The 13391-nt window shown below is 40.8% G+C and overlaps 1 protein-coding gene across 1 annotated transcript; it reads right to left on the bottom strand.

The window, feature by feature from the left end:
• Positions 1-360: 360 nt before the first annotated feature.
• LOC123450898 (protein TIFY 6a-like) lies at positions 361-12726 on the bottom strand. The gene is made up of 8 exons (XM_045127942.1): positions 12662-12726; positions 2657-2733; positions 2071-2228; positions 1824-1984; positions 1625-1706; positions 1131-1485; positions 941-998; positions 361-851 (listed from the first exon to the last, which is right to left on the bottom strand). Exons 1-8 carry the CDS (start codon positions 12724-12726, stop codon positions 647-649), a joined length of 1161 nt encoding a protein of 386 aa, XP_044983877.1. The 3' UTR covers positions 361-646.
• Positions 12727-13391: the final 665 nt, after the last annotated feature.

Here is a 13391-nt window from a genome sequence, read left to right as displayed (position 1 = left end):
GTAGGGACTCGGGACTTATAAGTCCATGTAAACAAACAGGTAGGGACTTATGACTTATAAGTTGGAACTTAAAAAAGTCCTAGAACTTATGAAACAAACAGGGCCTTAGTCCATTGACCTCATCCGGCAATGGCAAGGGAAGGTAGGAGATGTTAAGGGTGGCTGGCGGCTACTAAGAGAAGACAACCCTCTTTTTTCATTAATCTCTCATTCCAATTGAACAATCACCCTCCTTGACATTGCTAAGCCAGCGCCGTTGTACGTGTACATGCTCAAGCTCCTACATGTAGCTTTGAGATAAGCAACAACGATGTATCTTGACCGCGGTGGAGCAAGCCAAATCCGAAAGACCTTCGAACATTCGACATTGCACATCTCTTCCATTAAGAGGCGGCGGTTAGACCGGTAGTATAAATAAATGTCCATTATGCAATTGCAAAACATCTACTGTAGAGAAGACAAAAAAAAATACAATATGGGTTATTGCTATCTCTAAATTTTAATGGCTGCATGCTGCTAATAAAAATATAATTTGACTAAAACTAAACTAGAAGATATGCAACTAAAGGAAAAAAAAAAACAATCTCAAACAATACGAAAAATTGCCATATCTTTGTAACGGAAACCTCTTTTTTTTCTCTATCTCTCATTCCAACTCAATGACCACCCTACGGGACATTGCTAAGCTAGTGCCATTGTACGTGTCCATGCTCATAGACTCCTGGCAGTTGTTGCTCAGTGTGGCATCGTCTGCGCTAGATAACCTGCTTGGAGTGCTCGCACTGCCCAAGCTGCCACTGCTCTCTCCCTGCTGGCTCTTCGACAACTGGTACGGCATGACACTTGAAACTCTGCAGAAGAAAATTGATGAAATTTTGATCCAAGGAGATACCGCTTTTGCAAAGTGTAATCACCAAACCAGCACATGATATATTTATACCTGTCTTTTCGCTTCTCCAAGAACCGGGCGAGAGACGCTTTCCGAGATTGACGGACAGCTGAGGCAAGAGCATGAATCAGTACTATAACACTTTCACTCAATCAGAAATTCAGGATTGAAGTGCACAACCAGGCAACTAGCTAAGAAGCAACAAGTGGTAACAACTAACAAATAGTAACTTTGCACGTACCTATTGGCCTAATAGGTTCTGCGACGGCAACTGAAGATGCTTGTTGCATCGGTTGCGCTGAGGATGCGCGAATTCGTACCGGAGGAACAACTGATGGTGGTACGCCTGAATGTGTCGTCGGAGCTGGAGTGTAAGTTTGGTAGCCTGGCGTTGTCCTGGAGAGCGTCGGAGTTTGTGACGCGGAGGCGGTTGGATTTGAAATGACTGACACATGATTTGCAAAGGTGTTCCTCGGGTCAGGCATGGCAAATCTGGTGGTATTGGTAGGGACCTGGGAATCAGATTTCTGGATTTGAGTGGGTCTTGGTAGGTTTGAAACAGATGCCCTGCTTGCTAAAACCATAATCTCTTGGGCCTGCATGCCATGGTCAAGAAGAGATAATAATTATCAATAACCCATCTCTAAGCAACTGCAGACATGATGAGAATTGAGAAGTAAAAAAAAATGCTTGGCTCATTCAGCAATAGCACACGAGCAATGTATGTATGTATACCTTGTCCATCGGGACGTCGAAGACGTTGACGGCGCCGTTGTAGAACATAGTCATCAGTGTTGACTTTGGATTCCATATGCGCCTGAATAAATTTGCAGGCCAAACATTAACTCATTTGTCAGTCGTCAGAACTCAGAACAAGCAGTTCGAAATTACTGTCGTCGGTCACTAGCATGAAGTTGCGAAGAACAGCTCAAACCTTGGGGCGTAGATGCCAACCGCAGACCTGTAGGCGGCACTGTTGGCGGTGAAACGCTGGTGAGTCGTGGACGCGCCGCTATCCGCGGCGTTTGGGTTTCTCCCCGGCGGCGGCTGGTGAAACGGGCTGGATCCGCCGTGGCCGTGGAACCGGAGCTGCCCCTGCATAAGAGCACCTTATTATCTTGTGGGAGGAGCAGAGCAGCATCTGAATGGCATATGAGCAGGAGCTGAACGAGACGACAAACCTGATGATGAGGCGCTGCCATGGGCGTGCTGGCGTCGTCAGCGGTGGGCGGCCTGAAGGACATGAAGGGCGCCGGAATGGGCTGCAACTGCCCCCGGTGCGTCGCGGCCGCAGGTGCTCCTCCTCGCAGCAGCAGCCCCGGCGGCGGCGGCGGGTATTCTGAAGGAGGAAGAAACAAAGTGATTAAGGGCTTAACGCTACATATAATCAGAGTGAAGGGAGGAGGAATCGCGGACCTGATCCCGGCTTCATTGTCATTAGATTGGCTCGTCCTGGTGTACGTGCCGGCTGCTCCGAATCTCCATTGACGAGGAAGAAGAAGAAGTCTGTCGCTGGTTAGTTACTGCGTACTCCGAGATGCGCGCGAGGCCAAGTGAACGCATGGAGGTGCGTGCATGGCGGGCGGGGCCCAGTCAACACGTGCCCCACGCGAGGATCGAGCCAGATTTCCGTTGTTTATTTGCCAAGTGGGCCGTGGATTCTCTGTCTGTGAGGTTTGCAATTAATTACTACTCCTACTAGTCGGTCGGCCCAGTAGGCCCGCCCGCGCTGCGCAAGCGTTGGATGCCGCCACGCCCACGTGCTGCCTCTTCCACGCGCGCGGAGCGAGGACCTGACGAAGGCGAACCAGTGACGCGTGGGTCCAGGAGCGCGCGGGACCGGCCTGTATGTGACAGATAGCCAAAACGAATGGCTCAGTCAACACGTTCTCCATGCGTACAACGAGCCAAAACCCGTGTGAGCGCGGCGTGGATTCTCTGCGGGTGGATCGCACGTGCTGTGCCCGGGTGCCGAGGCGTGACTCTTGACCCACACCACACAATGTGCCCACGACACTGTCATTTTTTTCTTCTTCTCTACCCCACTTCGCGGCTCTGGTGGCAGCAATGCTCGTTCCATGGTACACGTCCTTTCGTATACTCCCTCCATTCTTTGATATAAAGTGTATAGATTTTTAAGAATTTTTTTTCTAAAATATAAGGTGTATTGCATTGCACCACTTGTTTGGATATTTGCTTCGGGGATTTGATTACATTTCCTTATATCAGGTAAGTATTTCCTGATGACAATTAGTGAGGTTTAATCTAACCTAAAATTTGTGAAATTTCCCCTCTACGTGTGTTCTTTAATTTCCGTGTCAAAAACTATACACCCTATATTTACGAACGGATGGACTATTCTTTATTACGTTTTATATGAGGTGTTTTCTACTTTGGGTAAATCTTTGTAACGGATATGACCTTTTTGTCAAAATAAAATAAAATAGGACGGGTAGATCTTGCATACACGGACATAAGGGCTGGTTCTTTTCGTACATTCTTCCATTATCAGCCCCTCCCGAAACTTCACAGTTTAAACACGTAAGGATCTTGCTAGTTAAGACCGTGAAAGATTCTAAAGGGCAGAATGTAGGAGAAAATGGGTAAGAGAACTGGTCCTAAGACAGTGAAAGTGCATGGAGGAGAGCTGGTTTTTTTTTTTTAACTCGATACAGGCGCAAACGTTCATATACACACACATACACTCACACCCAACCCTTATAAGCAACTCCAAAAGACTGAACCATCATATCATCATGAGATTTACGAAGTTAACGTAGACGCCTCGTCATCGATGAGAACATCTCCTCCCACTGAAAGTGCATCAACGAAAATTCTGAAATAAATTCAAAAATAATGCAAACATCAGGACTTGAACCTGATGGACTAGAGATATAACTGTCTCTCTAACCATTTAATTGCAGATTTGTTTGCCGAAGGAGAGCTGATTTCATGCTGGTGTAAATCTCAGATACTATAACGGCGGCGTGAGCATCATGCCTCCGATAGAATCTTCCAGATATCTAAGATACTCCGTAATATCTAAGATACTCCGTACTACTAGCTTTCCAAGATATATATACCTAAGAGGGTGCTTGGATCCATAGGACTAAAACTAGTCTGACTAAAAATAGTCTCTTTGAGAGGCTAAAGTTCCAATCACCCCTGACTAAAGTGGGACTAAAACTAGTCTAGAGACTAAAATCTTTTAGTCACATGAACCCCTACTAAAATGTGCATTAGTCCTCTCTCTCCTCATTTAACTCCTCATGCAAGTTCTGGATTGGAGGGTTTGGAGGATAATAAATGCTCATTAACTTGATTTTAGTCTCTTTAGTACTTGGATCCAAGCATGGGTGAGGCTAGCAAGTTTTAGTCTCACTACTTTTAGTCATGGGACTAAAACGTATCCAAGCACCCTCTAAGACTAGAGCTAGATGCAAAGGAAAACAAAAATGATACAACGATATTGTTTTTTCGTTGATCGACGACATTGACATGATTGACTTTGGTTATGGCCGGCCAGACCTCAATGGTGTCGAAAGAGCGTGTAGTAGGTCCTAGGGAGACGCATCACACGGCAAATTTTTCAACTTTGCATTAAAAGCTCTGCTTGAAGCTTACAAAGTAAATGATCCAGGAAGTGAAGCCTGATCTAGTTTCTTTTTTATCTAATTGGAAGGGCGTGAGAGGTACCTCTCCCCCACTCTTCTTTTTTATGTTGGGAGAAATCTGAGGACTTGTCCGGTAACAGTGTCGTCATCCTTACAGTCCTTCTTAAAGGTGTTGCTTCGCACGCGATAATTCGATGGCACTGGAGTGTGGTGGAATTCTCCAATGGACGCAACAGTTGCGGGATACTACAACCTTCGTTGATTCTATACTGCTCGCATTTTTTCTCTTATTTTTTTGTCTTTCTTTTGGACAAGATTGTAGTGTCCGCCTCAACGCCTATCGTTGGCTGTATCGATTGGTTGCTTTGTAATACAAAAAAGGAGGAACCATTTTTCGTGGTAGCACAAGATCGCTCAATTCTTTTGTAAACAACTATCATAATGCAGCATGGTACTCCCTTTGTTCATAAATATAACATGTTTTTGGAAAATTTGAATATAAACTAAATACCAACTGAAGTAAGTGAATAAACACACTAATGTGTGTCTATTTGCATGCGATTCAAAGAAAAGCTACAACATCTTATATTTAAGAATGGAGGGAGTATTGTTTTTGTTATTAGGTTCGCATCTACGTCGATTATATCTTAAATAAAAATGATAAAAATAATCGCATGGTTAAGACTTATCAAACTGAATTTAAGTTGCATCAACTGTGGACATTTATTTTTACATTATCAAAAACACCAAAAATGTTACACCTACGTGGAATATCTACATACTCCCCAGATCGGGAACCGAGGTATATAGACATATTGTACATGCGACTCATGTATGCCGTACACGTATTGTTATACGAAACTGCATTTGCATGCATAGGCGTTGACAGTTGGAGACATATATGGATTCTGAAAACAAGAAGAAACGAAAGCAGATACTAGTAGACACGCATGCCGACAAAAGGACACCCATGGCCAACCATGTACCGACATGCCAACAAGCATGATGTACTTTCATAACAAAAAAAGGTTGTACAGTACTCCCTCCGTTCCTAAATATAAGTCTTTTAAGCGATTTTACTAGATGTCTACATACAAAGCAAAATGATTGAATGTACACTCTAAAGTATGTCTATATACATCCGTATGTACCACTAGTGAAATCTCTACAAAGACTTATATTTAGGAACGGAGGAAGTACATGCCAGCAAGCAAGATCTATTTTCATTGAGAAAAAAAAGTCAATTATGATGGTGGTGTTAGAACTTGACACAAATGATGAGTGTAATGTTAAAACTTGCAGCATACATTGACCTAGTATAATAACTTGGTTCGAACGTGTAAATACGGTGCAAATCTTGATTTGTACGCCCGAACTGCTGACAAGGCATGTATGTGTGGCGTGGGGTCTGCGGCCAGAGACTCGATGATAGAGAAGGGGCGTGTGGCCAGTATTTTGCGAAAACCACTTCAAAAAAAATTTATCATAAAAAACCCTTGTTGTTATTGATGAGGTGGCATCTTAATTTTTCTATGAAATTAACAACAAAAAATTGCATTCCGCGGCTGGATCCAACAACACGTGACTGCCACATAGCCAGCACTTGTCACTCCACCTGTAACGCATTCTTGTCTTACACCAATAACTACACATAATGTAGTTTAACAGAGGCGCTCTGTTCTTTTGAGCAATTTTTAGTAAATAACAAAAGTGTTCTTGAAGGTCAAATGGCCTACGGTCAGTGCGGCCCATTTACACATGTTTGTATGTTTTAAAACTTTGAAAAAGGTGTGTAAGTTCTAATTTCAGTAATAAAAATAACATAAATATTCGTTATCTAAAACATTATATACGTACAAACATAATAACTTTCACGTATTATTTAAAAATATATTAATATATTTGAAATAAGATTTATGAATTATAAATTTTCGTATAATTTATAAAAATGAATATGAATATTCATAATTAAGTTCAAAATAAAATTGTTTGTATAATACAATTATATATATACAAATAAATTTTTTCTATCATTACAAACAATTAAATAATCTACACCTTTTATAGTTCAACATTTGTATAATAAATAATATTCGTAATTTAAATTTTAAAATGTCATATGAATATTCAATCATGGCTAATATATAAATTATATAATGTTTTTATTATAAGTCACGAGCTGAAATTCTACAAAACCGAATATTTAGTAAATTTTTGTATTCATCATTTTTGATAATTTAAATATAAGCGGCACATTGTATTCATTAAAAAATCATTTAATAAAAAAATTAAATGTCCGTATTTACTATATCTTTTTTGTAATACATGTGTGTACTTTCACATGTTTTTTATTACTAATCATCTTCTTTATGTATACTATTTATATCCCAGCAAAAAAAAATTATAACACATGAATATTTGAACATTATTTTATTACACATGTTTTACAAATATCTTTAAAAAGCGTATTGCGTGTAAAATGGACCCCACTATTTGCAACCCATTTAACCATCCAAAGCTTCCAGCTTGTACTATATTAAAGACTCTTATCGAGATTTTACAGAAAAGTTCTTTTGTGGAGTGGTGCAGTTGACTTTCATGCTAGCAGTATGTAGGTCGCTGGTTCGAACTGTGGAGTCCATCCTTTTCCCGTTTGATTTTCCAGTATTGACAGCTGGGACCCATGTGTCATAGAGGTGGAAAAATAAAATGCCTTTTTTTGCCTTCTGACGGGTAGGGAGTTTTAGCAAAAATAAAAAATACACACACATTCCCGTCGCTGACATCGGATTTCACATCACGTTGGCGTGCCAAGTCAGCATTGTTTCTGTATCAAATGTGATTTGTACCGTATTTGCACGCTCGAACCATGTTGTTGCATCAGTTTAATGTATGCCACAAGTTCTAACACCAAAATGACTGTCTATGTCAAGTTATAGCATCACCGGTGTAATTGTCTCAGCAAAGTACATGTACAGTTACTTCAAATGAAAACCAACTTTCATTCTTTCCGTACTTCGATGATAACCTTGTCAGCAAATATGTTGTTTCCTAGAAGCAAGACACAACATCATATACAGACTAATGCTAGAAAGTCACATATATAAATCAAAATTTCATAATTAAGGGTTAAAAGAAAATAAAAGTAATACAAATGTAAATGTAAAGAAAAACAATCCAAATGCAACAAAGAAAAAAATAGTCACAAAATCAATCTAGATCCCATAATATCTCTCGACTTTTGGTACATAGCAGAAGATATACGTTGCATCGGGTGAACTCCTAATCACGAATGTCCGAAGCAAACAAGCTAATTAAGTCACCCACAAGACTGCAGAACAATCATGGAATCGGCATCCACCCACTTACAAGATTTGAATGTGTATATTACTATTGTGTCCAATAGAAAATTAATTTTAGTATCACTTAGCTTGGTGATAAGAGTGATGGTGCGAGGAACTCAAAGTTGTGTATTCAAATATTTATAATGGGTTAACACAAAACATAAATAATACTTCCTCCGTAAACTAATCTAAAATAACTTAAAACACTACTTTAGTAATCTAAATGCTCTTATATTAGTTTATAAAAGGAGTATAAATAAATAATACAAATGCAAGAAACAGAACAACACTCAAGAAACAAATCTAGATGACATAATATCTCTCGAGTCTCGACTTTTGGTGCATAGCTGAAGAGGCATATGCATTAAGTGAATTCCTACTCATCGATGAGATCAGCAAAGATGTCTGACGAGATTACAATTGATAAATCATGGAATCTGAATACACCCGCTTAGAGCAACTCTAGCAGTGTTGTCATATTGACAGTCTCCATATAGCATGTGGAGCACGCTCCATATGGATATTGAGGTCATGACCGCCGTGTACAAACACATAATCCACATACTAGCGGCCTCCATACCATCACTAGTAGAAAATGGATCTTTCGGTCGAAGCCCAAAACCACATTAGCCCCGATTCAAACTAAAACTGGGACCAATGCCAGGCATTGGTCCCGTTTCGAGCTGCCACGCCCTAGCGGGGCAATAGCCCCGGTTCGGTTCGATGCATTAGCCCCGGTTCGCGCCAAAAACCGGGACTAAAGATCCAGCGACTGACACGTGGTCTGCCGCGGTGGTGGCAACCGTTCGTGTCCCCCTTTAGTCCCGGTTGGTGGCTCAACCCGGGACTAAAGGTCTGACACGTGGCCTGCCGTAGTGGTGGCAACCATTGGTATCCCTCTTTAGTCCCAGCTGGTGGCTCAACCAGGGACTAAAGGCCCAAACGGTTTGCATCCCGCTTTCCAAAACCACAACCGGAGCAGAGTCTCTGTCGCCTCGCCATTTCTCTGTTCTTCTTCCTCTCTCGCTCTCGTTCTGTTCTTCTCCTCTCTCGCTCTATTCTTCCCCTCTGTTCTTCCCTTCTTTTCTTCCACCATGCTAACTCGCTTTGGAGAGGTGCTCGCACATGGCAAGACCAAGCTCGATGTCATGTACACGAACGAGAGCAGGGAGGTGCCGCATATTCTTAGACAGTTGAAGGAACGATGGTTTGACGCCGCAGTGGATCATGAGAAGTTCTTGGGGCTTGATCTGGAGTACACGGTCGATCAACGCGGTGTTGCCGTCATCCAACTATGTTTCAAACACCATGTCTTGATCTTCCAATGGGCGAGGTATGTTTTGAGGCTTTCTTTGATCCAAGGTTATGAAAATTGCATATATATAGTGATTTCTTTAGGTTACATTGGATAGCAATATGCAGTTTCTACATATGTTTCATTGGATAGTTAATTGAGGGTTTCTTGATCAATTCATAGGATATGAAAATTGCATAGGATCGATAGCTATATGTTACATTTTGGAATCCTATAAAGATCAATTTCTCTTTAGTTGTAGTAATACAATTTTATGCGGCGTTCTTTGATCCAAGGTTATGAAAATTGCATATAGCTAGTGAGCTCTCTAGGTTCCATTGGATAGCAATATGATATGTCATAGTCATGAAAAATGCATATAGCTAGTGATCTCTCTAGGTTCCATTGGATAGCTATAGTGAGCTCTCTAGGTTCCATTGGATAGCAATATGCAATATGTCTAGCTTATTGCATATTTGCAAAACCGTGGGAGGATATATATATATATGTCATAGTTAATTTACAGTTTCTTGATCAATTCATAGGATATGAAAATTGCATAGGATAGCAATATGTTCCATTTGAATCCTAAAGATAATTTTCTCTTTAGTTGTAGTGAAACATTTTTCCTTGTTACAGCAATATATAACATTTGTTTCATTTTAATTTGTTGTTGCTGCAGTAGTGACAAGCATTGTCCAGAACTCATGGACTTCCTTCGCAGCGGCATCACTTTTTCTACCGTTGACATAACCAACGACAAGCTGAATATGAGGTACAACTTCGATATTGAGATACCAACTGGTTGCCTCATTGATCTCCAAACGGTATTCAGGCTTCGACATGCCAGGACTTCGATGGCTCATATGGCAGTTGCCTTGATCAACGAGGAGTATGGTGATATGAAGACCAATTTCCCAAAGTCTCAGCACAAACTTTGGGAGAAGGCCCCACTTGATCGTATCAACATTGACTATGCAGCAAAATATGCATACGTTTCATACGAGTTGTATCGCAAGATTCGAGTCATCAACTATGGCCAGCGTCACCTCGGAGAAGGTGGACATTCTAATTCAGACGATTCACACGAGTAGTGTTCTCAACGCCAAACACTTGTATATATATCTATGGTAGCTATTATTATGTACTGTTTGGACTAGTATCATGTACTCTTGGACCAATTTATATATGTCTAGTTTTTGTTTGTGCCATTATAGTTTCCAAATTTGAATGGTTTAGCCCTTTCAAACTTCATTTGCTACTTTTGAATGGTTTAGCCCTTTCTAACTTCATGGTATCATGCATTTCGACCACATATATATACAAAAAGTCTTCAGTTCAAATAAGTTAAGAAAATGAAATCCCTTTTGTAACAGATCTGTTTTTGATTAAAACAGACATTTAAAAATGAAAGACCATTAGTCCCACGTGGCGTGCAGCGGAACCATGTAGCGTGCCGCGGAACCACTGTTGTTGTGGGGGTCGCTTTTCCTTCTTCTCCTTGTGCTAGATATTTGTTATGCATTAGGGGAAGAAGGAATAGCGACCATCATCGACGATCGAAAAATCAGGTGAGGGAGTGTCCACCATATATGAGAGAAGAAGAACGCCGACTGTTGTTGTGGGGGTCGCTTGTCCTTCTTCTCTTTGTGCTAGATATTTGTTATGAACTAGGGAAAGAAGGAGTAGCGACCATCATCGACGGTCGAAAAATCAGGTGAGGAAGTGTCCATCATATATGAGAGAAGAAGAATGTCGACTGTTGTTGTGGGGGTCGTTTCTCCTTCTTCTCCTTGTGCTAAATATTTGTTATGCACTAGGGGAAGAAGGAGTAGCGACCATCATCGACGGTTGAAAAATCAGGTGAGCTAGTGTCCACCATATATGAGAGAAGAAGAATGCCGACTGTTGTTCTGGGGTCACTTCTCCTTCTTCTCCTAGTGCTAGATATTTGTTATGCACTAGGGAAAGTAGGAGTAGCGACCATCATCGACGGTCGAAAAATCGGGTGAGGGAGTGTCCACCATATATGAGAGAAGAAGAATGCCGACTGTTGTTGTGGGGGTCGCTCTTCCATCTTCTCCTTGTGCTAGATATTTGTTATGCCTTTGAATGGTGCATTTTGAACACACTAAAAGTATGGAGTTCAAATAAGTTAAAAAAATGAAATCCCTTTGTAAAGGATGAGTTCTCTTTCGAAACCGTGATACTTCGAGAGAGATTGTCCGTTTTGTACACGAAGTGCATCGAGTTAATGTCGTAACCCTCTTAACTTTTTAGCACATGCTATGTGGGTGAAATGATGATACCATGTCAACTTTCAACATTTTTAGAGTTCATTTGTAGTGATTTTCAATTTCAAGGTCAACTAGCTCAAAAATATAAAGTAAATGCACGAAAAATACCAAATAAAGTCAGAAATTGTTGAAAATTTGTCATGTGCCTTTGAATGGTGCATTTTGAACACACAAAAAGTATGGAGTTTAAATAAGTTCAAAAAAATGAAATCCCTCTATAACGGATGAGTTCTCGATCTAAACCCTGATACTTCGAGAGAGATTGTCTGTTTTGTACACGAAGTGCATCCAGTTTTTGTCGTAACCCTCTCAACTTTTTAGCACATGGTATGTGGGTGAAATGATGATACCATGCCAACTTTCAATATTTTCATAGTTCATTTGTAGTGCTTTTCAATTTAGGGTCAACTAGCTCAAAAAAATAAAGTAAATGCATGAAAAATACCAAACGAAGTCAGAAATTGTTGAAAATTTGTGATGTGCCTTTGAATGGTGCATTTTGAACACACAGAAAGTATGGAGTTCAAATAAGTTTAAAAAATGAAATCCCTTTGTAAAAATAGAAGATTGCACACATTTTAGAAAACTAAAATAGAAGAAAAAAATGAAAGTAAAGTTATTCACAAAATTTAAATTATTCAAATTTGAGAACTAAATATTTAGCTGTAAAGAAAAAAACGAAATAAATAAAGCAAAGAACAAAACAAAAAAAATGAAAAAAAATCGAAAATATATGAGTATTTATAGAGAAAATTCAACCGAAATTCAAAGTGTTCACTTTGAATTTCGGTTAAATTTTGTCTTTAAATTCTCATATATTTTCAATTTTTAAATTTAGGTAGCGAGAGTGTGTTTAGGCCCGTAACCCTACTTTAGAGAGATGCTCGAAAGAGCACGCGCAGCAGTGCTTATAAAGCACTCCTCGCGTCCTCGCTAGGCCAGGTGGGGCTAAATGTTGCGATGCGCCGCGAGCCCAGCTCTTTAGTCCCGGGTCGTGGCTCGGTCCGGGACTAAAGACCCTTATTTCTCGCCGCTTCGCCTGCCCAAAAGGGGTCTTTAGTCCCGGGTCATGGCTCGGACCGGGACTAAAGGTGGTCGTTAGCCCCGGTGCGAGCCACGACCCGGGATCAAAGCTCCGCCTATATAAGCGGTAGTTGAAAATTTGTGATGTCCAAATCGCGGTTTCCATCCTCTTCCTCCTCTCGCGTGCGACGTGGACGAACCTCCCCGACGCCGTCGCCGTCTCCGCGCTCCTCCCCGTCGCCGCCTTCCTCGCCGTCAATGTCATCGTTGTCGCCGCCGCCTCCTTCGCCTCGCCGCGGCCGGACCCCTAGCTCCCCATCGATCCCGCTCCGATAAGCCCACTCCCTCCAGGCGCCGCCGCCCCCCTCCCCTCCCGCTGCTAGCTAGGCACTGCCATTTAGATTTTAGGGCCGGTTCAAGCTATATAACAAATTGAAATAATGGAAATTGAGATACATATGTTAATAAGAAAATCAAGATATATATATATATATATATACATGTGTGTGTGTGTGTGTTTGTGTGTTTATTGAAGATCTTTTGATGGGCTAACTAGAAAGAAGGAAAAAAATCCTCTTTGTAAAGTTCATGTAAGTAGGCACATTAGGTTTGAATTAGACAACCAATGGTTTCAACAACTTATTTAAACTTTGGAGAGGAAAAATGGCACATATACATATTTCACCAAACCGACAAATATCATCCTTTTGTTGGTGTTAATATAATGCATAAAACAGTAGTTAGTTTCTCACTTTTTCTTGCTAAATTGTGCTAAGTTTTGTCGATCGGAATATATAGATGTTCAATTCTTTCGATAGTGTGTCACGATTATATTGTTGTTTACACACATTTACCACATTAAAACAGAAAATGTCTAACGATGGATATTGGGAGTGTGAATATTGCGGCGACTATCGGGGTATGTGCGAC

Source organism: Hordeum vulgare, chromosome 4H, assembly GCF_904849725.1.
Source record: "Hordeum vulgare subsp. vulgare chromosome 4H, MorexV3_pseudomolecules_assembly, whole genome shotgun sequence".
Lineage (NCBI taxonomy): Eukaryota > Viridiplantae > Streptophyta > Magnoliopsida > Poales > Poaceae > Hordeum > Hordeum vulgare.
The sequence above is the reverse complement of the archived record's forward strand: the minus strand, read 5'-3'. Positions and strand labels throughout refer to the sequence as shown.

Excerpts from the sequence above, each read along its gene's own strand:
- LOC123450898 (XM_045127942.1), bottom strand. The coding sequence starts at position 12,726 with ATGACATTGACGGCGAGGAAGGCGGCGACGGGGAGGAGCGCGGAGACG. Across the intron at positions 2,734-12,661 it reads ACGGCGACGGCGTCGGGGAG|GCCGGTCCCGCGCGCTCCTG; the intron begins GTTCGTCCACGT and ends TGTCACATACAG. Across the intron at positions 2,229-2,656 it reads GCTCCGCGCGCGTGGAAGAG|AATACCCGCCGCCGCCGCCG; the intron begins GCAGCACGTGGG and ends TTCCTCCTTCAG.